Genomic DNA, 26,506 nt, shown 5'->3' with positions numbered 1-26,506 from the left:
TACATAGAATCTTGCAATTATAACGGTATAATTACAAGGTTGACAAAAACATGACGACAGGAAGTAAGTTTGTGTAGAGACTAATGTGTTAAATATAAGATTCTAATTATATACATTTAGTGGAAAACTTTGATTTTTTTTATTGGGCAGTTATCTTGTTAGCTTTCCAGAAGCTATATGTTGAGGGAAGGAGAAAGCCGTACTGACTGATGTAATTAAAACTGTAAAATGCATTTGCATCACAAATCCTATTTGAAGCGTCTAAAGCTGACCAGCGCTGGATTAATCCCCAGCAGTACAGCATTTTTACTGCTATCAACAGCTCAAAAAGTTTAGTCTTTCCACTGTTTTCCCCCACCCCCAATTATTACCGAGTCACATTTGTATTCGGGTGAAACTGTCCAAGTGACAGCCAGCTTCTGCAGGCAGTCCTTGCCATCTGGGGGGGGGGGTACCCTGAGTGACACTGATATTTTCTTGAGAAAGAGTTTTTGTTCCTGCTGGTCTGGGTGAGTTACCCTGGTAATATTGCACTCCGCTCCCCCCCCCCCCAACCATTAACCCCAACCTTCAAAACTTGGCTGGGTTCTTATTGACTTTGTTTTAATCCTTCTCTACAGCAGGGAGCTTGACGTCAGCCAGCCTTTCTTTCTGTGGTGTGTGTGCGCCCCGACCTCAGTCTCACAAACCAGGGACAGACAGAGAGAGAGGGAGAGGAAAGCCCAGCAGCAACAGCAAGAAGCAGCAGGGCCACTACATTCTACAAACCTCGCCTTTGCAAGCTCACCAGGATGGGTAAGTACACAGGCAGGGGGGGCATTTCAACAGTTTTGAGTTCTCTCCCCTTTTTGTATGTGTGTGTGTGTGTGTGTGTGTGCAGAAGCGCTGAAGTTTGCAGTTGGGATAACCTTCCCCTCACTGAGCTGGCAAAGCCTTTGTTGCAAAAAGAAAAGAGACCGTTACCCGGGATTTAAGAAAGAGAGAGAGAGAGAAAAAAGTTGCAAAATTAATAAGGTTGACTGCAGTGTAACTTCATGTTGTTAAATCCCTCTCCTCTTTTCCCCTCCCCGCTCCTTGTGCAGCCCAAGCGCTGCTTTGCAAAGTGTTGGTTTGTAAAGTTTGCCCACCCCACCCCCCCGCGAAAGCGACACATCTGGAACCTCTGGAATGTACCTGGGAGGAGAGCCCACTTCAGAATCGCTTATGATATATCGTTACATTTCCAGGGAAACGCGGGCTACATTAATGCAAGGGATAAAAGTGGTTCTAGCTGACTGTGCCTATGTGTGGGATAAGTGAGTCAGAGGGGACTGGAATAAATTTGCTGTCTGATTTGTCTGCTCAAAATTGCAAGGATTTCTTTTGATTTAAAGGGTCTTTCATCAAACTCAATTCATAAGCTCCAGATTGGGGGAGGGGGAATTTTTTTTAAAAAGAAAGAGACTTTGAGATGTTTTTGATCAAATCCACTTATAACCTAAAAGCAAATGTCATAAAAATAAACGTGTTTTTAATAAGAATGAGGGGCAGAGTGCTGATTCGTGGCAGCTGTGATAGAACAGGATATGGTTTAAGAGATGTGTCTGGCAAGATAATCTTGGATCTTATACTTATTGTGTTCTGATTTTAAAGCAACTTTCGCTCAGAATAACAGGAATCTGCTCAAATGCCCAATTGCTGCTGGAATTATCAAGAGGCCTTGTGTGTGAAAATATTTACAGATTGTCTCCCTGGGATTTGGTTTATATTTGTTCTACTAATGAATTTATTATTGGGCAGAAACCATATGATTCTCTCAGCTGTTGTTGTTTCTCAGTGAAGCTGTAATGTAACTTTAAGAGACCACAGCTCTCTTAGAAGTGCCCCTCGCAATAATAGGCAGTGTACTGTGGGTTTAGTTTATAGTTGTGTGATACTGTTATTGGTCTCCTGATGTACTTTGTTCTCAGATGCAGGAGTTCCTCAGGGTTGGTGGTTGGACAGGTGAATGGGCAATTGTTGGGACATGGCGGGGGGGAGGGTGGTGTATTGGGCTGAAGTCTCACTATCAAGAGAGGCCACACTTAAGGCAAAAAGATGAAAAAGGGGAAGAGAGTTTTGCCCATGCTCTGGATTGAAAATGCACTACCTGTTAAGGATGGTGACTATGTATTCAATCATCATTCTCGGGGTGGGGGAGAGGATAATTGAAAGAGGCAAAAAAATTGCAGGGACATGGAAAAAGAGCAAGCGAGCGGGACTGAATAACAGAAAATGCCGGAAATGCTCAGCATGGCTAGGCCATATCTGCGGGGGATAAAAAGAAACAGAGTTAATGTTTTAGGTCAATGACCTTTTGACTGAACTGGAAAAAAAGTTAGAGATGTAGCAAGTTTTGAACAAGTCCAGGGGAAGGAAACACGAAACAAAAGGGAATGTTTGTGGGTATCATGGAAGGCAAAGAGATTAAATGACAAAATGAGTGGAACAAACTGGATTGCCTTTGAAAGAGCTAGTGCAGTCTCAATGGGCCGAATGATGTTTTTCTGTGCAGTGCTATTTTATTCCATGACATCTCTTGAGGAGCTATCAAATTTGGCTTAAACTTATGGAACGTTATTGGTGGTATGTAACTAATGATTTCTCCACAATAGAAATTTCAAGGGGTGGGTGGGGAGAAAGAAATTATTATTTGTTCCAGGTTATCACTGTTCTGTTTGAACCTGGTGTCATAGAATCATGTAGTACAGAAGGTGGCTATTCAGCTCATCCTATTAGTGCTGCCTCCTTGCAAGAGCTATCCAATTGGACCCGCTCCCAGCTATTTTGCCACAGCCTTGCTGCCTTTTCCTTTATCCAGTTCCCTTTTGAAAGTTGCTATTGAATCTGTTTCCAGCACTCTTTCAGGCAGTGTATTCCAGATCAGAACAACCCGCTGTACTTAAAGTAAAATCTCCTCATCACCTCTGGTTCTTCTGTCAATTATACGTAATTATACTTAATTTATCGATCCTCCTGCCTTTGGAAACACAGCAGTTAAGGAGAGGGTGTCAAAACCTTCCATAGTTTTGATCACCTCGATGAAATCTATTTGAGTCATTATGACCCAGGCTCCCATTTAGCCCATCAAATCTGCAGAGCAATCCAGTCAAGACCCATGCCAGCGTTGTCCCTGAAGCCTCAGAAGTTTATTCCCCTCATGCCTATTCAATCCCTGAAATCATTGTCACTGCTTCCACCACCCATATAGACAGTGAGTTTCAGGTTATCATCACTTGCTTGTTATTTCGTAATGGTTGAGCGATGGGTTTTGCATTGTACTTCATTAAAAGAATGTTCTTCTATGTATGAACTTGACACATGGTGCCACAGTGGAGTGCTATCCTCCTCTTCCCGAATGTCCACACGCTCAAATGTAAAACGTATAGTTGCCATAGTACCAGATGACCATAGGCTGCTCTCCCCTTTGAGGGGGAAGAGCTGTCTGGCACTTCCAGATGTGATCGCAAGATAGTGATTGTGAAAACTCTGGTTGCTTTTCCACTCCAGGTGCACTAAGACAATGGTTATTACCCTGTCACTGTGACTGATGCAGTGAAAAATTGGGATTCAAAGTTGCAATTATCTGGGTCTGTATGGCCCAGCTATATGTTGAGTAAACTGACCCCTCAGGGATTCGGATTATAATTTGGGTGCAGGCTGGGATGGAATATTTGATTTATTATTGCCACAATTGGGATACAATGAAGGTATTGTTTCTTGTGTGGTATACAAACCATTCATAGAGTATATAGGGTTAAGGGAAAGGAGAAGGTGCAGAGTATAGTGTTACAGTTCCTGCTAGAGTGAGGAGAAAGATCAGTTTTAATATAAGGTAGGTCCTTTCAAAAGTCTGATGGCGGCAGGGAAAAAGCTGTTCTTGAGTCGGTTGGTATTTGTTCTCAGACTTTAGTATCTTTTTCCTTATGGAAGCAGGTGAAAGACAGTCTGTCTGAGGTGCATGGGGTCCTTGCTTTTCTGAGGCAGCAGGAAGTGTAGACAGAGTCAGTGGATGGGACGCTGATGTGCATGATGGACTGGACTATGTTCGCAAGCCTTTGCAGTTTCTTGGTCACAGCAGGAACCATACCATGGTGATCAACACAGATCATCAGGGATTTCAAATAGCAGATATTCTGTCTGTTATGGTACACGATAGGGGAGACAATTGATCCAGTGAAGGGTTTATTGACTGGTTTCTGTCTTGTCCTCCATTACCTCAGAGGAAGGTCTCGCGTTAATGGTTCAATTTTGTAAACAGCAGCTAGGAGGCTTGTTCTTTCATCCCTTTTGCTGGGTAATAAAACATTTTCTTTCGAATGGCCCAGCCAAAGTCAGGAATTTATAGTGTTGGAAATTGTACAGTGATGAACGCAGCCCTTTCCACTCTTGTGTCTGTAGCACGTTGACATATTAGCATTGTGCATTATCGGCTCCTCTTTCAGATTTGTTGACCGAAAGCACAATCGGGTCACGTTGGAGCCTGAAGGCCAGTCAATAGAAATGGTTTGTGGCTGGCTTAATGATGGGGATCAGTAAATGAGGGAGTGTGTGTACATAGTCGAATGTGTGATAAATAGGAGATAAATAATTCGAGGGCTGTGGGATACGATCTAGTGCACTGACCTGGTAATTTACTTGCAGGCTCGTTGGTGGTTCATGGAGGTCAGCGCTTCAATTGGGAATTAGACCGCATTTCACAGAAACTCATTTGGAATTCAGCTTGCCCTGTGTGAGATAACTGGCTGAGAGTGCACCCAGACCATAGCTGTAGTGTTAGTGCAAAACGTGCAGCTCAAGTTCAAAGTCAGGCTTCTGGAAGAATGCAATTTCTGTAGAAGCCGTTTGCACCACTTCACTTCAGCGGCACTCCAAACCTGACTTGCATCCAGAGTTTGTTGGTAGTTTGGAGCTGAGACTGCTTTGCTACCTCAGAAAACGTGAGGGGATCTCCATTTTCAGTTGTAAACAGGACTGAAGTTGATACACAGATTGTGGGGGGGAAGTCACCATCAAACCTTTTGTTTCCTTACATTGCGGTCAATTATGGTATGACTTCTGTGAGATACCAGAGAAATTTCATAGTTGTAACTTTATTGTTTGTCATTGAGCACAGAATATGTAGCAGTCATTTTGAGCCCAGTTTTATTTCTTGTGCCTTTTTCCAACAATTGAGTTTCTACTCCTTTTGTTGCAGCCACCACTGGCTGGGTATCTGACTGGCTAGAAGATGCTCAGTGCCACTCTGGAGCTGGCTGTTTAGAGGTACATGAGGGAAGTCTGATGTGGCTTCATTTGAACCTTCCTCCCATGAGGCGATATGTACCACCCGCGCACTACCCATGGTACATGCTCATCAGCCAACAGCAGTAGTTAACTCTTTAAGAAAAATCCTCAAAATGTGGTGCTATCAGGTTTAAAGATGACCAGTTGCTGGTTGGCTTGTATTTGGAATTAATTGCATCACCCAGGCTCTCTATGTTTTGTTGTATTGCAAGCACAATTTCCTGCATTGAAATTTGACTAAGTGCTTAGAAATCAGCCTTGTCTAATATTTCATAGAATCTTGCACTGATCATCTAATTCCCTTGTTCCTTCGGCTGTGTGGGGGCCTTTATCCAGTAGTCCTCTTTATCTGTGATTTTTGTGGGTTCAAGACCTAAGTATGAATTGTAATGCAATGTATCAGATATGTGGTATAAAGATAAACCCTGAGTTGTTACACAAGTTTACATAATAAACTTGTTTATCAAAACTGGGCTTTCTGCTGTATACCCCTTTCAATGCTTGAATTACTATTGAAATTTTACTGAAGCCAAGGAGCTGTCATCAGGTTGAGAGCCTAATGGCCTGTAATTATTCGTACAACAGCATCTGCATTATGCTGGCTTTTAATTTATCCCATCCATGTCTTGCACAATTATTGTCCTTTTTATTTGTAGTTTCAACATATTTTAATGGAATTTAACATGTTGGATCACTAGTGCTTATGGCGACGAAGCTAAACTGAAGTGCCTTTAGCTTTTTTCATATATTTTAGTTCAGTGCCAAGACAGGGTCATACATCGAGGCTATAATTTGTGACAAAGCTCCAGTTTGCCATTTAGGACAAAAATATGTGGCAGCTTAAAAAAAATCTCTCACATCTGAATGAAATTAGTTTGGGATTTATTGTTGGCTTGAACTTCAGCAGAAAACCAATGTTTAGTTGCCCTGTTAGACGTAGTTTGTTTTTACACAAATATATGAAACAGATATGTTAGCCATTAGAAATGGGCACAACTATACACTGATCTGTTTTATGTTTTAAAACATGCTAGAAGGACTTCTGCAGAAGTCTTGAACCATGGGCTGCAAATTAGAATACTGTAAAGAAACCAAAGATCAGATTTTTTCATTTGTTGATGATGTCTCTTATTTTGTTTGGCATGGCCCATGACTTTGAAAGTTCTTGACTGGGGAGAAGATTTTCTAGAGCAAGAGAGCATCTTCTTCAGGCAAATGTGTGCTCATTTGCAATCTAGAACTGAGATGATTCCCTCAGAAGTTAACACAAATGTGTGGAGCTGATGCAAAATTTGCTTACTGTTTTTGTCAGCTTGTTTTTTTAAAATGTTTTAGATTTTTAAACTCTAGTTTCTTGCTATAACTTCCATTTGGCAAACTGGTAAATCTTTTAGTCAACTGCTGTGCAAATTCTTTAATGTCGCTTCAGCTTTCCTCTGAACTTCTTTGTTGAACAGTGCAAGTGGTAAAGAGTTGTTGTCACAGGCAACAGGAAGAATATGAAGGGAAATGTTTGTACAGCTTTTCCAAGACACTGTTTCTGAGGTGAAGAACATCTGCCCACTTCATGAAGTCAACAAGGACCTGAAAGGGGTTATAAGTTTGAGTATTTTAATAACTCTGCGGTTTGTTAATGTGGCATTTATTTTTTCACAGCAATAGGGTACATCATAATGCTTTCTTTTGGAATGTAGTTGCTGATGGAATGCCAGGTTGCACTGAAGCATGAGTTACTTATCCCACTTTTAATTGGAACCAAACACTTACTAGTGATGCAATTTTTCTCCCCCCATAAGTGACAAGAGTATTCATTTAGTGGGCTACCAGGAGTGGGTGGGGTCCAGTAAATAAAAACATTTTTGTCATTATGGCATATCCTGCCACCACCAGCGCTGACTGACTTCTTATGAGGGCAGTACAAGAGACAAAACTCCTTTTATTCTTCCCCAATTTCAATTTGCTGGTCCTTTTCACTAATCTTTCACTCCAATGGAGATTGCCTATTTGGCTTTCTGAGAGTGCAGCACAGATCTAATAGTTAGTGAATGGGGAATCAGATCCACTGGTGTTCCTGTACTCAGTGTAGCAGCTAACAGCAGCCTCACCTCCTCTATAGGGTCTTGCTCTAATATCAGTAGTCCTGGCACTTTGCTATCTTGGCTTTAGGCCATTACCACCACCTGCTTTAGTCTTTAACACTCCCTTTGTCTTGTGCCCATGGCATCTTTGTTAAATCTCTCTTAGCTCCCATCTATCATTGACCTTCAATTTTGCTCCGCACTCTCTTAAACAGTATATCACATTATTCCCAGTTTTTTTTAGCTCTGAAGAAGAGATTTATGGATTTGAAACATTAAATTTGTTTCTCTCTCCACAGACACTGCCAGAGCTGCTGAGTTTATTCAGCATTTTCTATTTTTATTTATTGCTATTATCATAATAAAAACACTATTAATATTCCCAATAACGTTTTTACTGTGGGAAGAGTATTTGTGGGTTTTATCACAAGACATGAAAATCAAGATCTAGTGATTGGTTCCTTTAGCTGCTTTGTGTGTTGCTGGTACTATTCCACCTCTATGGCAGCACCACCCCCACATAACCATCAAATGCCAGGCAAGTTGCAGGGGCTATGGACGTACAATGCCAAAGTTATATCATTGATCATCACATAATTAATAACAATGATCCTGAAGCCACTTTTTATAACAATAATAGAACCTGGCCCACTGCTCTGTCGTTCCCAGAAAAGAGAAAGTAAATTAAATGTCCATTTATGTAATATGTTCCAGTCAGCAATGGAATTCATGTTTAGAACTATTCACACATGCCATGCCCTCCTGCTGTTATAAATACCCGTATTTGAAAACCTTTGATATTTAGTGTGCAAGGAATAAGCAGAATATGGATGGGAAAAAGTTGTATAGAAAGTAATATTGACTGGAAAGACCTTTTTACATTCTGGGCAGCACGGTGATCTTTATGAGCAGCACAGTGGTCAGCAGTGCTGCCTTACAGCTTCAGATGCCTGGCTTCAATTCTGGCCTTGGGTGGCTATCTGTGTGACTCTGTGCGTCCTCCCCTTGTCTACATGGGTTTCCTCCCACAGTCCAAAGATATGCGGGTTATGTTGATTGGCCATGTTAAAATGGCCTTTAGTGTCAGGGAGATTAGCTGGGTAAATGCGTGGGTTTACGGGCCTGGCTGGGATTGAGGTCAGTGCAGGCTCGATGGGCCAAATGGCGGCCTCCCGCACCGTAGGGATTTTACGATTCTAATAAAGTTTGTGATGCACAAATTTTCCCTGTATTTTGAAAGATGTAGCAGATATCTTGGCAACAGCAAGGGGAATGCAGTTATGGGTTAAAACTGTCTCCATGAAGTGCCCTGAAGGTTAATTTTAAGAAACCTTCTTATCTACTTGTTCAGCTGTATTTTTTAATATAGCAGAACTGTTTCTATTAAAACATGGAGGTTGAGAATATTTCCAGGCCATGCATTGTTATGGTAAAAGAATGGAAAAAAAACACAAATTAAAAATGCAGTGATTGTTGACCCAAAATGTTTGGCAATGCTGAACCATTCAAGCTGGGATTTTGTACGTCTGAACCCTTGATACTCCCAAATTGAATTGTCGATTGCATTTTATATGTGATTCTGACAGAAGAGACCTAGTTAAATTGTAGCATAAATTGGAGGCTTCCATTACAGTGCTTTGGCCCAGTGGGTAGTAGTTTCCCATGTCACTGAGTTCTGTATCTCTGCAATGCAGCCATTGAGAAGCTGCAGCTGTAGATCACACATCTTCCCATGGAGCTGGCGGGCAGAGAAAACTAGCAACGTCGGAGAAGACTTTGAGCAGGTCAATTGCTCAAAGTCAACTGAAGGTAGCATGAGGAGATTGGGTACTTCTTGTGCCTGACGAAAGACTTGCGTTTACAAGGAGGGGTTCATAACCGCTGGATGTCCCAAAGCATTTTACAACCAATGAAGTATTTTTGAAGTGTCGTCACCGTTGTAATGTAGGAAACACCAGCAGTAAGTTTGCACACAGCTGCTCCCACGAGCTATCTGTTAATGACCAGGTAATGCTGTTTAGTGATGTCGATTGAGGAATAAGTATTGGCCGGACATCTTTGATCCACATTTATTCAAAATTGTGTCATCCAACCAAATACGCAGATGGGGCTTCAGCTTAATAGCACACTCAGAATATAGTGCAGCACACCCTCGGTACTGTGCTGGAGTTTTGGTTAGGAATTTTGTGCTCAAGCATTGGAGTGGGACCTGAACTCCGAACCTTGGCTGGAATTTTCTGGTCTTGCGAGCAGTGGGAATCATTGTGGGAAGGACAGAGAATTTGATGAACCAGCTGGGTGGGAATTCCTGTTCCTGTGGTGGCTGGGATGGGAAATTTCCAGCCCTTTTGATGCAGAGGTAAGAGTGCTGCCAAACGAACCACATCTGAAGTAGGCAATGATCAGTGTCAAAACTCTTGCCCCATCACCCAGCAAAGTGACAGATGGCCTAACTTCAAGTTGCCACCTGAATCTCATGCAAGATTTTAATGGTGAAGTGATATGATACGTAGCTGTAGTTGAGAATGTTGGTTGTTTGTCTTCCAGTAGAAGCTCCAAAAGCCAAAATTATGTTCAAATCTGTTAAAACCCTTTTACACCTTTGATATTTTTGACACTTTGGGGCAGCACAGTGGTTCGCACTGCTGCCTCACAGTGCCAGGGACCTGGATTCAATTCTGGCCTCTGGTGACTGCGTGGAGTTTGCACATTCTCCCCTTGTCTGTGTGGGTTTCCTCTGGATGCTGTAGTTTTGTCCCACAGTCCAGAGGTGTGCGGGTTAGGTTGGTTGGCCATGCTAAATTGTTCATTAGTGTCAGGTGGATTAAGAAAATAAATATGAGGTTGTGGGGACCTGGGCCCTTGGTGTTGGGGGATTAGGATGGTAAATACGTGAGGTTGTGGGGATAGGATCTGGGTGGGATTGTTGTCGGTGAAGACTTGATGGGCCAAGTGGTCTCCTTCTGCACTGTAGATTCTATGACACATAATTTATTTCCTTACTTGGCTGTATCATTTGAAGAATCATAAATTTCACCCAGTGTATTAAACACTTATTTGCCCCACTGTATTTCTTATCCACAGCACCCCCCCCCCCAAAAGAAAATGTACAGCATGTTCGTACAAGAAGTGTATGTACAAATCAGATCAATGTATGTAGCTTTGAAAAGATGATGAACGGGTCTTGAGCAGGAATCTAATCTTGTCCGTGCTCACCCGCTGCAAGTGAGAACGGAGAGTTGGCGTTCCAGCCAAAACAACATTCACTTCCAGAAAATCCCAGCCACCAACGAGGATGGGCATTTTGGGTCAATATTAATTTGACTCGTCACAGGTCCCTCCTAACACAGATTCAAAGCTCCGGTTTGTCTGCTAAGTGAGATGCCAGCTAAGGTAACAATTAACACACTAAGACTAGTTACTAAGACTAGTCTCAGGATTCCTTAAAGTACAGGAGAGAAATCAGTCATCTTTCTAGTGCTTGAATTGTTATCCAGCACTGGGAGATGCAGTTCTGTAACTGGATATCATGCAAAACTTGCATTATTGAGAGTATGCTTCTTGACATTAAAAGTTCTATAAAGTCCAATATAGTTGCAAATATCTTTTTTCTTAAGAAAACCAAAGTTGCTAACATGAGAGTACTGTCCAGCCTTTGAACACTGGACGCATGTTTTCTGCACCAGAACAACCAGGTGGAGATGAATTACCTAGAACTAGATCAGCTAATAACTGGAGCCCATGTTAAAGTTGAGTAACAGTTTGTATGTACTGGAATTGCACACATGGGGAGTGAACTGTGTTTGACACTGGGGAAACATTTGCAAAGTAAATGAAAATTCTTTGGTCCTTTGTTATTCAACAGTTCTTCTTGGAGATTTATAATGGGGGAGTGCAGTGTGTGGAGGGGGGGGGTAGGCCAGTCCATAAGATAACTGAAACATAAGCACGCTCATGAGGATTAAAGTACCATTTAAGGATATCTTCACCTGCACATCTTTCCCTCCAGAAGCTCAGGACTTCGAATGAGTATGCCACCCATGCGAAAACGTACAAGAATATTTATGCTGCCTGAAAGGATGCTATTTTATGTAGTAGCTCATGAAAGGCAATTGAGTAGCGCCTGGAGAGAAAAGAAAAATATGAGGGGCTACGGGGAAAGGCTGGGCAAGTGGGATTTACTTAGTTACTCTTGCAGAGAGCTGGCGCAGACACAATGAGCCAAATGGCCTCCTTTTCTTCCATAGCCATTCCATGATCCTACATCGTCAATTGTAATGGTGGAGCAGTTCCGTCACTGGAACCTTCAAGTGAGTTAGTTTCCTCGATGTAAGAGGTTTCACTTGGGGGAATGGTACACACGAGAAAACCTTAATTGGGCTAATATTTGCAGTGGAACAGCCAGTGCCTGTGTGCAGTGCAGGGAATGGCTCAGGTAGTTGTCCGTTACATGCATTAGCTATGTAACTCGAGGGAAATGTGGTTTGAGTTACCTTCCCATATTACACCAAGCATGGCACCCCAAGATGACAAATTGCAACTGAGTGTTGGGACACTGTACTAAATTGTAACAAGATGCTATTCATGTGCAAAGTACTCTGGAATGCTCTACTGTTTGAAAAACCTTTTTAAAGAATTTTTTTTCATACAAGTCGATCAGTTATCGACTTGGAAGTATCATCACTGTTTCTTGGCCACTGAATATATCCTGTTGCTTATTTAAGCAGCTCACGGAGCCCAGTTTCTATTGATAGCAAGTAGATTATCCCTCAAACGCATTGGATATAAGATGATGGTGCTTTGCGACACTGTTGTACAGCAAGCTTTCTTATTAATTTTGATTTGATTTTTAAACAGTAGAAGCATTACCAAGTATTTAATAGCAATCTTTGATGCTTGGGATGTACGTTACAGGAAAGGTGAAAAGAATGCAGCTGGCATAAAGCAAAGTGAGAAGTTTCTTTTAATCTGCTTAATAAACCTTCTGTTATGCTGCAACCATTCTGTGATTCCAAATCCAGGAACTGCGCTGAGGAGGCCATTCAGCTTTCAGTGTCCCTGTTGGCTCGCTTCAGGAGCATCTCTGCCAGTCCATTCTCCATTTTCCCCATAGCCCTGATCTTGTAAAGATCTAATTCCCTTTGGAAAGCCACAGCTGAACCTGAACTCCTCCACATACTCGGGTAGTGCTGGCCAGATCCTGACCACTCACTGTGTGGAAGGAATAAAAAAACATTCTCCCATTGCTTCTGGTTGTTTTGCCAACTCCTTACATCAGTGTCCACAGGTTGACGACCTGCAGTTGGGACAGTTTCTCTCTATCTACTCTGTCCATGTCTCTCATAATTTTGAAAGCGTCTGTCAAACCTTTTAATGGATTGGGATTTTTACCTGTGACCCTTAGCTGCTATCTAGCTCATGTGAGGAGCTTAATGATGATAGAATGGCGAGATTTATACTTTGGAAGGAAAGGGCATTTCACTAAGATGGAACTGGAGACTGGTTGTCAGATTAGGTTTTCTTTAAATCATTTATGGGATATGGGCGTTGCTTGCTGGGCCAGCATTTATTACCCATCCCTAATTGCCCTTCAGGGGGCACTTAAGAGTCAACCACATTGCTATGGGTCTGGAGTCATATGTAGGCCAGACCAGGTAAAGATGGCAGATTTTCTCCCCTAAAGAACATTAGTGAACCAGGTGGGTTTTTACAACAATCAACAATGGTTTCATTCAATAGGCTTTTTAATTCCAGATTTTTGAATTCAAGTTTCACCATCATCCATGAGTTGGATTTGAACCATTTGATATAACTGATGTTTATCCAGTGCACTATGTGCTATTCATTTTATGGAAGATGTAACTTAAGGATTCAAATAAACTACTTGATGCTCACTTGTAAGAGACCTTGGAACTCTTGAGTAAATTGTGGAGCGGTACTAGGCAAGGAGTGAACAGCTGAAAGAAAGTAGACAGACTAATTGCACAAAGATATTTTGGCCTTGGAGGGAGTGCAGAGGAGGTTTACTAAGCTGATACTGGAGTTAAGGGGTTTGAGCTATGAGGAGAGGCTGAATAAACTGGGCTTGTACTCGTTAGAGTTTAGAAGAATGAGAGGAGATCTCATTGAGACATATAAGATGATGAATGGGATGGATAGGATAGAGGTGGAAAGACTCTTCCCGCTCAAAAAAGACAATAGGACTAGGGGGCACAGCCTCAAGATAAAAGGGGGGCGGTTTAGAACAGAGTTGAGGAGGAACTTCTTCACTCAAAGGGTGGTGAATCTCTGGAATTCTCTGCCCGTTGAAGTGGTGGAGGCTGCCTCGCTAAATATTTTTAAGACGCGGGTTGATGGGTTTTTGATAGGAGAGGGGATTAAGGGTTATGGGGAGAGGGCGGGAAAGTGGAACTGAGCAGCGACAGATCAGCCATGATCTTATTGAATGGCGGGGCAGGCTCGAAGGGCTGGATGGCCTACTCCTGCTCCTATTTCTTGTGTTCTTGTGTTGTGTCCCCAGTGTAAATCCCTGTGCTATTGCCTCTGCTGGACTGTTGTTCTCTGGTGTTTGAATGTTTCTAGGAGTTGTGTGGCGCAGAGAGAAATTGGACATTGAAAGCTGGGGTACAGGGCTTAGCACTGCAATGAGGGGTGAATGATGAGACTAGAGCCTGGAAGGGAAGCTCTAGGTGAAACCTAGGCCTTGGATATACATAAGCCCAGGAGGGAATACAGAGGCAAGGCAAGATTTAAGGCAAGAATATGTCTCAAAATAATCCTTTCCGTATCATCAATAGAACAGCAGAGACACTGTATTTACATATTCTTTCAGTTCTCTCCTGTCAAAAAAACTCCCACTTGGAAGTCCAACAACTCACTATGCCTCATCATCATTCTGAAGAACAGCACCACAACGGTGGTCAGTTCCTGTGGATTGCTCCAGATTTCATCAAACTTGTACATAGAATCTAGACAAAATTGCCAGAGCAGTATTCTGTCCTCATGTGAACATAGTAGATCCCACAGTCACTAATTTTGAAGAAGAGCAGTGAAGTGCTTCCCAACATCAGGTCAATATTTATCCCTCAACTGACAGCAAAAACAGATCATCTGGGCATTATTACATTGCTGTTTGTGAGAGCTTGTAATGTGTTACCCGACTGTCTTATTTCCTCACTACAGTGGTGACTACAACAGTGCTTCGGGTATCCTGAGATATTAAAAGGCATTATATAAATATAATGTTGCGTACATTATCATGTAGACAACATGATGTTGTCCACATGGACTTTACAAGGCCTTTGACACGGTGCCACATTGTGGATTGATGCATAAGGTTAAATCTCACGGGATCCAGTGTGAGGTATTGAAATGGATACAAAATTGGCTTCATGACAGAAGCCAGAGGTGGTTGTAGAGAATTGTTTTTCAAACTGGAGGCCTGTGACCAGCAGTATACCTCAAGGATCAATGCTGGGTCCACTGTTGTTTGTCATTTATATTAATAATTTTGAATGAGAATATAGGAGGCATGATTAGTAAGTTTGCAGTTGGCACCAAGATTGGTGGCATAGTGGACAGTGAAGGAAGTTATCTCCAATTGCAACGGGATCTAGATCAATTGGGCCAGTGGGCTGACAAATGGCAAATGGAGTTCAATTTAAACAGATGCGAGGTGTTGCATTTTAGTAGATTGAACCAGGGCAGGACTTACTCGGTTAATGGTAGGACGTTGGGGAGAGTTATAGGACAATGAGATCTAGAGTACATGTTCATAGCTGCTTCAAAGTGGAGTCACAGGTGGACAAGGTGGTGAAGAAGGCATCTGGCATGCTTGGTTTCATCGGTCAGAACACTGAATGCAGGAGTTGGAATGGCTTGTTGAAGTTGTACAAGGCATTGATAAGACCACACATGGAATACTGTGCGCAATTCTGGTCACGCTATTATAGAAAGGCTATCATTAAACTACACAGAGTGCAGAAAAGATTAGGATGCTACCAGGATTTCCATCAGGATTTGATGGATTGAGTTACAAGGAGAGGCTGGATAGACTGGGACTTTTTTCTCTGGAGCATAGGAGGCTGAGGGGTGATCCTACAGAGGTCTATAACATAATGAGAGGCACAGATCAGCTAGATAGTCAATATCTTTTCCCAAAGGTGGGGGAGTGTAAAACTAGAGGGCATAGGTTTAAGGTGAGAGGGGAGAGATACGAAAGTGTCCAGAGGGGCAGTTTTTTCACACAGGGTGGTGAGTGTCTGCAATAAGCTGCCAGAGGTAGTAGTAGAGGTGGGTACAATTTTGTCTTTTAAAAAGCATTTAGATAGTTACATGGGTATGATGGGAATAGAGGGATATGGGCCAAATGCAGACAATTGGGATTAGCTTAGGGGTTTTAAACACAAAAGGGCGGTATGGACAAGTTGGGCCAAAAGGCCTGTTTTCATGCTGTAACCTCTGTGACTCTAAGATGTTTCTTTACCTATTTCCTCTAATGCTCCTTTTCCAGGAGTTTGCAGTTCACCACACCTCTGTGTACTGCGTGCCATACTCATGCACCAGACCACAATCATCAAGGTATCCCTGAGATTATGACAGAAATGCGGGTTATATCAAGTGTTTTCCCACTGTTTCTCTTTCAAGGGTTGTGGGATCAATGATTTGTTCTGCTAGAGAATGGCCTAGTGATGGAAAAAGCATGTGATAATTCAAAACTCAACTACAGAACACAGAAAGCCTTGTTGCACAACCTACAAGTTTGTTCAAGATGTTCAAAGTGAATTGAATGAAATCTTTGTTTAAATATTATGTTGCATTGTTGACCCACACTTTTCACCAGTTGTGTTCTGGGAAAATTAGATAAGTCAGCATGAAAATTCTATATTTATACATCTGTAATGTGCTTGTCTAAAATCTAGTGCATTAATCAATATGATGCAGTTTGTATTACAAACAGAAGTTGTTGCTTTAAAGCAAATTGGCAATATTTTAATTTTCAATTATAAATTTATGAAAAGAAATTTTATAGACCAACAGTTAGGATGAGCGATGGCTGACCTACAGATATTAATGGAGTGACTGTTGCGCAAACCACCATCAGTTTTTGTGTTACACAGTCTGTTCATCAAATGATGTGGTACGCAATGGCCACTTTTCAATTTCTTTCTGTACATAACAACTAGAAATTATAGGCCAGACTTGAAGGTGGCAGGGCAATTTGTTAATGCTGCTAAAGCATATGGGATACCTGGCTTTACAAACAGAGGAAGAGAGAATGAAGGCAAAGGAGTTACCCTAAACAGCTAGAAATCATTAGCTAGACCTCAGTTGAAGTGGATTGCCATGGCTTTGGAGTGGGTATTTGAGGAGATTTATCAAAATGAAACTGGGAATGCGAGACATGTGGACAGACTAGAGATACTACGGTTGCTCTCCTTAGAATAGCCAGGAAAAATCTAATGATGTTTAAAACCGTAGATAAAGTAGATTGGGAGAAATTGTTTGTAATAGCAAGGGGGAAGTAGTGGAATTTTATTTACACAGTGAGTTCTGATCTAGAATACTCTGAAATGATGCTGGAAGCAGATTCAGTGGTAATTTTCAGAAGGGTGTTGGATATAGATAGAGGAAGTATCTGCAAGGAGAGAGAGCAGGAGAGTGGGACTAATTGGTTAGTTCTTTCAAGTGCTAGCATGAGCATGATAGATCAAATGGCCACCTTCAGTGTTGCACGATTCTGTGAATGTACTTCCTCTGTGATCTCGGCAATATAAACCGATTTCTAGGAGTGGAATTTTTAATGCAGTGAGGCAGGAGCTTCGGGATGGCTCAGTAGGTAGCACTGCTGCTTCACAGCGCGAACCTGGGTTCGATTCTGAGTTTGCATGTTCTCTCCGTGTCTGCGTTGGTTTCATCCCGCAGTCCAGAAATGTGTTAGGTGGATTGGCCATGCTAAATTACCCCTTAGTATCAGAGGATTAGCAGGTTAAGTATGTAGGATTACGGGGATAGGGTCTGAGTGGGACTGTACAGACTTGATGGGCTGAATGGCCTTCTTCACTATAGGGACTCTATTCTATTCTTTTGCCCTGTACTACCCATGCCACCTTTTTCAGTTCCCCAGCTCTCCATGCGAAGGTATGACTGTATAATCTAGGCATCCTTCCAATACCTCGTCAAACTGGCTTCTTTTCATGGTTTAGTTTCAACGCAGGGACGGAATCCCTGTGCCTCTTCGGTGAGGCAAGGGCTTGGGTTGCCAGAAGCGCATGGCTCTGGTCCCAACTACTTGTCTGTGGCCAAGCAATTGTACATTGTTGAAGCAGGCTTCCCTGCCTCTGGCAGTAGTGTTACATTGCAATGGGCCTCTCAGGAGGCTGCACAGTAGGGGAGAGGATTATTGGAAGAAAGTATTGGTAACTTAGGCTGGGCAATTCGACTACCTTTGGGAGAATTTTAGAAATCAAGTGGGAGTTGATTTTTTTTTTTAACGCCCAAAAATGCTAGATTTGTTCATGTGAAGTGTAACCATTAGACAAAAGCCCCAAACCAAAATGCAATCTCTCTCAAACCTGCCCACTTCTAGTTTTAACAGTGGGTGGCGGAATGGGGTGGACAACCAACCAAACTGTTCTCGGGAGGCAGTTTGTCTCATTTAAGTATGGTAATAGAGCTGTGTCTGCTTCAGATTTTATCTCCATTTTTAAATTAAATCAGCAGCTAAATAGAGGTGTGGATTTCTGCATGGGGAAAATAAGTGCCTTTCCACTACTACTCGTGGGCAAAGGGGAGAAAGGGGGCATCTCCCCCACTCCAGGAACCCCTGTCGCTCTCATTGTTGCTCAAGGTGGCTGCCAATCTCCCACCATTAGCCTGAATTTCTCATCTCCTATTGGCCTTCCTGACCCTTTTTCGCCATTACCCTCACCCTCACCTTCCTCTGCCTCTGATCTTCCAGTTCTCTGGCTCTGACCTCCTCTCCAATCTGGATTTCATTCTCCACCTTCCCAGTCCCTCTGGCGTACAATCCCTCCCCATCTTGATATCTGATTTCCAGATTGCTCATCGACTCCCCCTGACCCCAACACTGCCCACCCTAATTCCCAATCTATCCCTGACCTTTCCCTCCCTCGCCTTTCCTGTCCTGTCTGTGAGCTGCTACTGAAGGACTACTCAGCTGACTGCCAGTCAATGTCTCAATCTTTCTGACTGTGGCCAGCGAATGGAGATGAAACGTATCAATGGGGGTCCTGTCATTTAATTTGGCAGGTCCTGAAGGAAATCTGTCCTTCTGGGTCTTTTGACCTCAGAACGGCCCCTATCCTGCTAACATTGTCTAGCCACCTTAACCTTTATCACAACATCTCACACCGACCTACCTCAGCCATTTGCAAAATAGCCTGGTTGATTGTTTCATGGAGTTTTCCCAAGTACCTTGCAGATTCTTGACAATTTTGAAACCGGAGTGATTTTTTTTAAAAAAAGGATGAATGCTTTATGATGCAAAATATGAGTTTGGCCCTGAGATTCATGTCAAATCTTTTTTTTTTAAGCATTACTATTGTGGAACAAAAGTCTGCATTTCCCTTCAGTGAGAGTCCCAGAAACATACTCATTGAGCTTCACAATATTAATTCAATGAACCAAGTGAAGTTTATTTACTTTGCTGCTTTATGGACTATTAGAGTAGTTTCCAAAGTGTTGAACAGCTCACCAGAGAGACCATTAACACTCAAGGGTAGGCGACGTATTATAAAGTGGTAAAGTCCTGCTACTTTTTCAAAAGTGCCTTGGATCAGTTAATTTATCTCTGAAATGTCCTGTGAACAAAATTGATAGATAAATTGGTCAGCACCGTTAAAATTCAACCTAAACTCCCCTCCTGCCAATCCCCACCAGAGACCCCAGTGACTAAAAGAATTGTTTCATTTCAATTTGGCAAGAATAGAGGGAAAATGTTAGTTGTCAAGTTGCTTTGGTTCGGTTCCACTTTGCACTCGCCTGATTCATAAAAGAAAACAAAAGATTTTGTGGTTATAAGCAGGAAGTTAATGAAAGCCTTAGATAAAGCTCATTTGTATGTGGAAGCAGTGTCTCAAGCTTTTAGAAATGGAGTTCTATTGAAAGAGTGTTTTGTTGATGCGGATGAATAGCTCTGGTGTGTAGTCGCAATGTCCCTATAACGGTCTGGTAACTGGAAAAAAATTCTTCATTTTACCAAGCTGCAGCTTGTATTCTAATCAGGTTGGGTTGATCTCCGTCTTGGAAACAATTTAACTCTATCTGACTTCAAGGGAAAATAAAATCCTTTTACTGCAGAGGTTTTCGGTTCTTTTAGGGCAACGAGAGTCCAGCGTATAAAAGGACGGAGTCTGACACAACCCTCGAGAGGTCATTCAGTTTATAACAGACAGCTCTTTGTACAATGTGTTCCAGTCGCAGTTGGTCAGCGTGGGTAGTTAGATAAAACTTTGCTGTTAATCTATTGTACAGAAAAGCTTATAAATCACGTTAGCCTTATATGCCTGAACCTTTTTAATGAAAAGATTGGTGTGTATTATGTTAAAATAACGTGTTGTCAATTTTTTGATGATCTTGAGGCTTCAATATACTGATGTGCATGGACAATGTCGAGAAGGACTTTTATTCCAAAGCGTTGAAAATATTTGTACTTTGCTCCTAAAGCGTCCATGTTTCTTATAATCTTTAGCTCTAGCAGCCACTTACATGAATATAACATAAACTGTTTCTCCTAACCCCAACAACTGTGCCTTTTTTTCTTCATTGGCTATATTTCTGATTCTGTCATGTGAGCTCCAGTGGATTTTGCCATGATCCATAACATCTGTCTGTCTGGGCAGAATGTCCGCCTGAAAAGGTTTAGCATGGGAATGATTGGTGTAGTGTTCTCATCTCCCTGTTCCTCCAACATAATACTCAGTTGTAGTAACACGTTGATGATGTGAGCCTTCTCATTGCAATGGATCATATAATCATAGGAGTTGGTAACTACGTACTGGAAATAGGCTCTACCAGTAGCCCAGTGTATTTTGCGCTGTATCTGGAAAAATACCCTTTCACTCACTTGCTTACCAATCTCTAATTAAAGATACTGGTTTGATTCACCCCCCACCCCCGCTCTTATACTTCCCTTATTTTCTCTTATTTCTTGCTGTCGATTTCCAACCGAAGTTGCACAAAAGAATTTCAGTCCCGATTATATTGTACGTGCAGTGTATGACTTATTGAAAATAATTGACTAATAAAAGTAAGGTTTTTTTAAGCAGGGGAATATGGGTCAGGAGCTTACTCCATGAGGTAATCCCCATTGTGTGTTTTTGTTCCAATTTTCTGACTTGCACATTGTTCCTCTTTCCTTCCTCCCCACATGTAATTTTCCCTTCTTTTTGTTGATGTGGACCTGGTGGCACTGAATGTGGAGCCATTGAACTGATTCAGCAATAGTTTATTTTCTTGGGTAAACGTTCCAGTTTTAAGTGTGTGGAAACATAAGCATTCCGTAAACTCTGAAAAGTCACTAGGAATGGATCCAAACCAATGTCAAATAAGTTCGTTTTACGTTATTTTTGGCTGCTCATGGAACACTGGCAGATGTTAATGGAAAATGAGCCGGTTCGGGGGAGAGGGGAGGGCTGGGGCCATGTATATAGATTCACGCTGCTCAATTACCAGCAGTTAAGATGGTTGGGGGGTGAGGGGGATTCCGAGTCTGAATTTATGATTTAAAGCCTGTGAATAATTGTATAAGGAGGTAAATCGGATGAGACATGAAGTTCCCGCAGACTGCACATTTTTTGTGTGGATGTTGCGCTGATCAGGATTGATTAGGTGAGGAGTCTGGTCTCAAATTTATGACCGAATCCTTATGACTTGGCTGCTGTTTTTTTTAATGAAACGAGTTTTTGTTTCTGCAGTGACAGATGATTGCAGGGATGCTAGCATTTCAGTTGTGTGTTTGATTCTTCCCGGGCTGTATTTGGTAATGTTGTTAACTTAGAAAAGTACGTGAGCAATCCCTGACATCTGTGTTGTAATTCTTTCCACCCAGCTCTGTGTGTGATTCCCTGCATTGTGATAACTCTTTTTATGTTCGCTTTGAGGTTGACTGGGATTATTTTCAACCACGGCAGTCGCATCTAATCTCTTTCTCCTGTGGATTTCCACTCTCTGTATCTTTCATGTTCATTCCCTCCCCCCCCCCCCCCCCATCACCTCCAAATCAGAAATTGGGCAAAAAGAGAATTGACCTATTGCCAGACGTTTGCTGGTTTGTGCAATTTCACCTCAGGAGGTGACCGCAGTTGACATTGTGCCCTCTGGTTTAATTCAACTGATTCCGACTGTAAGAGGGTTACTAGCCACGGAAGTGTTTTGCCAGAGGACACTTGTGAACACCCTCACTTACGCGTTAAAGCTGCAAGCGACACAGTCCCACTTTTACTTTCCTCTTCTGTGTGACCGAATGTCCATGTTTGACTCCATCTCTCTCACACCTATACCACTCCACCTCAGCTCTGATTTCTGATTTCAGTCGTGTCTCTGTGGGGCGATCTTGTGATTTGTGAAGGAGAAATAGAAGAGGGAAGGAAAGCCCTCTGTCACACTGAGAATGCAATATTGACCTGGGAGGAAGTTGCCATTTTCCTGAAATGTAGGAAGTACCTGGATTGGAATGACCACTGGATGTGGAGTGAGGGATGTAGTGGAGGAGAAGGAAGGGTGGGAAATGGGGAGAATGGTGAGGGCGGGGGGAAGTGGGAAGCTTATATGAGGGTTGCTCAAAGGAAGCGATATCTCATCTCCTGTCAACCTACACTGTGTCCAATAGTCAGTCCCTTTGAAGTCAGTGGAATTGGTATTAAAAAGGACATTATAATAGGCAGATTATACAACATCTGACCAACTGCAACTCTGATTAATTTGCATTCGTCACCAATGATATAGTCTTTTTAATAGGTTGCCCTAGGAAAATCTCTGAGCGAAATTTTGCCAGTAGTTTCATTAAAGCCACAATTGTAATCTAACCCGCCTGGTGGGATGGGCAGATTTCAGGTGGGATGCCAAAGGAGAATCTAATGGGACGTAAATGAGTGTCCAAAGCCAAATCGGCTCCATTGTTGTCCAGGTGCATTCGGTTATAAATCGAGGCTTGTAATGTTTGAACTTCCTCTCTCTCAGAACCTGGTTATAGTTGCCACGTTAGGCACGTTTTTTACACAGATGGTGGTGAATGTCTGGAACGTGCTATCTGGGGTAATGGTGGGAGCAAGTACAATAGCGGCATTTAAGGGGCAACTAGATGAATACATGAATAGAATGGGAATGGAAGGATGTGGACTCCGTAAGTGCAAACGGTTTTAGGTTAGGCAGGCATCATGATTGGTGCAGGCTTGGTGGGCCGAAGGGCCTGTTCTTGTGCTGTACTTTTCCTTGTTCTTTGTTTAGTTATGTGCCAAAATGAAAATCCGTTTTTGTGACATAAGATTGGGAAAAAAATCAGCGAAATTTTAATTCTATATTCTGGTTTCCTTCCTATGATACTTGTTTAACTTGGTAGTTGTGCCATGTGTAGTGTAGGTCAGGAGATCAAAATAAACACCACTGTTTTGTAGAAACAGGGCAAAGGTCGAAATCCAGATTTCTGCTGAGTTCTGGCTTGCAACTCTTCTAAAGACATTGGCGCAGCGAGCTTTCCTTAATCAGGACCCCTGCTCACTCTGACCATCCTGGGGATGTGAAAGGGAGTAAACAGTAAGAAGTCTCACAACACCAGGTTAAAGTCCAACAGGGTTATTTGGTAGTAAACACCACTAGCTTTCAGGGTTTGTCCCTTCATCAGGTGACTGGGAGTTCTGATTACAAACAGAGCACATAAAGGCACACACAGTTTACAGAATACTGATTAGAATGCGAGTCTTTACAGCTAATCAAGTCTTAAAGGTGCAGACAATGTGAGTGGAGATAGCATTAAGCATAGGTTAAAGAGATGTGTAGTGACTCCAGACAGGACAGTAAGTGAGATGTTGCAAGTCCAGGCAAGTCATGGGGGTTACCGATATTGTGACACGAATCCAAGATCCCGGTTGAGGCCGTCCTCATGTGTGCGGAACTTGGCTATCAGTCTCTGCTCCGTGACTCTGCGCTGTCTTATAATGTGAAGGCTGCTGTGGAGAATATTTACCTGAAGATCAGAGGCTAAATGCCCGTGACCTGATTTTGACGGTGAGTAATTAAGGTAATTTAAAAGGCCGATTAAGAACTCTTTTAACCCTCAATTCTGGATTTCTCATCCAGGGGACAAGTTTGCCAACCTGTTAGCACTTCTCTCAGGTCAGCGAGTTGAGTCCACAGTGTGCAGAGCAGCGATTGGCAACCTTGGCTAGTGAGTGGGTCGCAAGAGTGGCCTTCTTTATCTCTGTGGGCCATAAGATTGAAATCGGGCTTGTTGACTAACCTTGACCCCATGAGTAAGATTAAATACAATTAATATATGCTGAATATTTCTTAACAAATTGTAGAAATATTTTTTATTCATTTATGGGATGTAGACATCACTGGCAGAGCCAGCATTTATTATCCATCCCTAATTGCCTTTGAACTAAATGGGCCATTTCAGAGGGCAGTTAAGAGTCAACCACATTGCTATAGCTCTGGAGTCACATGTCGACCAGACCAGACCAGGTAAGGACGACAGATTTCCTTCCCTAAAGAACTTTAGTGAACCTGATGAGTTTTTACAATAATTGACAACGGTTCCATGGTCATCATTAGACTTTTGATTCTACATTTTTTTTATTGAACTCAAATTTCACCATCTGCCATGGTGAGATTTGAACCCAGATCCCCAGAGCATTACCCTGGGTCTCTGGATTACTATTTCAGTGACAGTAGCACAATGCCTCCCCTGAATCATTCATTTGTTAATAGAACTATAATCAATGTCAGATGGTCAAAAGCAAAATAAATATTTACACTTTGGATGAAGAGGGTGCGCACAGCTCTCACAGTCAGTGTTGCATACAATCAACATACACCTCGCTTCATTTGCCCTTGCTTTACAAGCATATCACTTTAGTCATACTGTAGGGGGGAAAAAAAAATCGCATGGAAACCCTGGGCAACCCTGAATGTGGGCAACGGTTGACAAAATATCTCATGTCGCACTCAGAATCTAGATGGGCTACATGTGGCCCCTGGGCACAGGTTGCCCACCACTGGCGTAAAAGTTCTTCAGTGAAGCTGACAATCTGGGAAGATTTTGATCTGTTACACTGAAGAGCCCCAGCCGTGGCCATTAACTGCTTTCATTGCTTCACCTGTCTAGCACTGCTTCAGCTTGACTTCCTCACTACCTGCACCTTTCACCACAGTGTAGGAGCAGCTTATGCAACTTCGTCCTCCACCTCTGCACAGGGCCAAGATCCGAGGCTACACCACTGTTCCAGCAGCACGGGAGCAACATGAGTGAGGCAGCACTAGCTGCCTGCAACTCAGCCATACGTCCCTCCTCGGAGCAATTATGATTTACACCAAGATCCAGCGGGAGGGAGGCAGGACCAGGGTATAAAGGAAATCAACTCTCTTACCAGGGCTTGAGGTGAGGCGTAGGATCTCTCATGAGGTCACTGCTGACATCTGCATCCTCCTAGAACAAAACTGCTTTCTCAGTGCTACTGGTGGAAGCACATTGCCAGAGGCCAGTACGGTACCTGTCACAACCCATCTGGGTTCCTTTTTATTGCAGATCTTTCCTTTGACAGTTGATTGGTCAGGGAACCCAGATTGGGATGCTGATAGTGTGGCTCTGGGAAGGAGCCTCGGCAAAAACTGCCAATGAATGAATTGGTTCCCTGAGGTACGAAAGGTCTTCCCTTTCTCTCCGGCAGGGACCAAGTGTCTGCCCAACATGAGCTTTACTCTCCAATACTAACTAAAGTAAGATTGCACCCATTGACTCACTGGCCTTTGTTGTAGAGAGGTGTGCGCTGTTGGGTTTTTCAGTATGTATTGTTGCCAGCCAGGGAGATGCGGTACCTGGTTTGTACTTTGCACAAAGAAACAAATCTTGGCCTATTGCTTTTGTTGCCTGCCTCACAGTTTAATGACCTTATAGTTTATAAGCTGAGAGATCTGAATCAACACTTTTTTTGTGATTATTTCTTGGCTTTACTTTCCCTCGTGAGAAGGGAGACTGAAAATATCTCCACCGACAAGTAATTTTAATGGTTGACTCCCACCTGGCTGACTCACAGAAATTTTAACACAGAAGGAGGCAATTTATTTGATTTTCTGTGTCAGTACTGGATCCTTGACTAAACTACCTACTCCAACTTCATTTCTAACGTTGGCCTCAGAGACTACTTATATAAAAAAAAGTGTCCAGTGTCTTAACAACCCCAGGGAAGGAGCCTCGGCAAGACTACTAATGGGTGAATTGGTTCCCTGAGGCACAAAATGTCTTGTCCTTCTCTCCGGCAGGGACTAAGTGTCTGTCCGATATGAGCTTGACTGTCCAATGCTAAAGTAAGATTACACCCATCGACTCATGAAACCATTTCTTTTAACTTCATGTCTCCTTCTTCGACTGGTAATTCTATGCTCCCTTGTTACTGGTCTGTTGTTCTGCAGAAATAGTCTTTAACTATTTATCTTTGTAGTTTTGGATCTACCCACCTTCCTTGGATTCTTTCCTTTGCTTCAAAATGGAAAAAGTCCAGCGCTTTTCTTTGTAATCTCTTCTTCTTGCATTAATTCCACTGATATTATCTGTGTGACTTCCTTAATACCCTTGGGAACCCAGAACTCCAACTGTGGTGCAGCCCACCCTAATCAATATCTTTAAACTTTAATTTTCTTCCATTTATAATTTGCATAAAACATAGAAATCTAGAATTTTATGGACTTTTCTATCTGCAATCTGATTTTTTTGAACGATTTTTGTATCTACACTTCTAAATATCTTCTTTTCTCCATTCTGTTAAGGATTTTTCGGTTTTCCGCATGTTTCCTTCCACTGCTGATTTTCACCAATAAGTATGACTTCATGTTCCTTGACAATGAATTTTGTCTGCCACATTTCAGTTCAATCGTTTAATCAACCA

At 42.4% G+C, this 26,506-nt stretch overlaps 1 protein-coding gene across 1 annotated transcript in view; it reads left to right on the top strand.

Annotated features, from left to right (window-relative positions):
- Positions 1 to 296: 296 nt before the first annotated feature.
- Positions 297 to 26,506, top strand: part of gpm6bb (glycoprotein M6Bb) — a 190,910-nt gene continuing 164,700 nt past the window's right edge. The window contains exons 1-2 of the mRNA XM_080204017.1: positions 297 to 509; positions 621 to 795. Of these exons, the coding sequence (XP_080060143.1) occupies positions 792 to 795 (4 nt within the window). The 5' untranslated portion in view covers positions 297 to 509; positions 621 to 791. The remainder of the gene's footprint in view (positions 510 to 620; positions 796 to 26,506) is intronic.

The sequence above is a fragment of the Carcharhinus amblyrhynchos genome, chromosome 15 (assembly GCF_965287045.1).
Source record: "Carcharhinus amblyrhynchos chromosome 15, sCarAmb.v2.hapA, whole genome shotgun sequence".
NCBI classification, from domain to species: Eukaryota; Metazoa; Chordata; class Chondrichthyes; order Carcharhiniformes; family Carcharhinidae; genus Carcharhinus; species Carcharhinus amblyrhynchos.
This window is presented reverse-complemented; position numbering and strand designations above follow the sequence as displayed.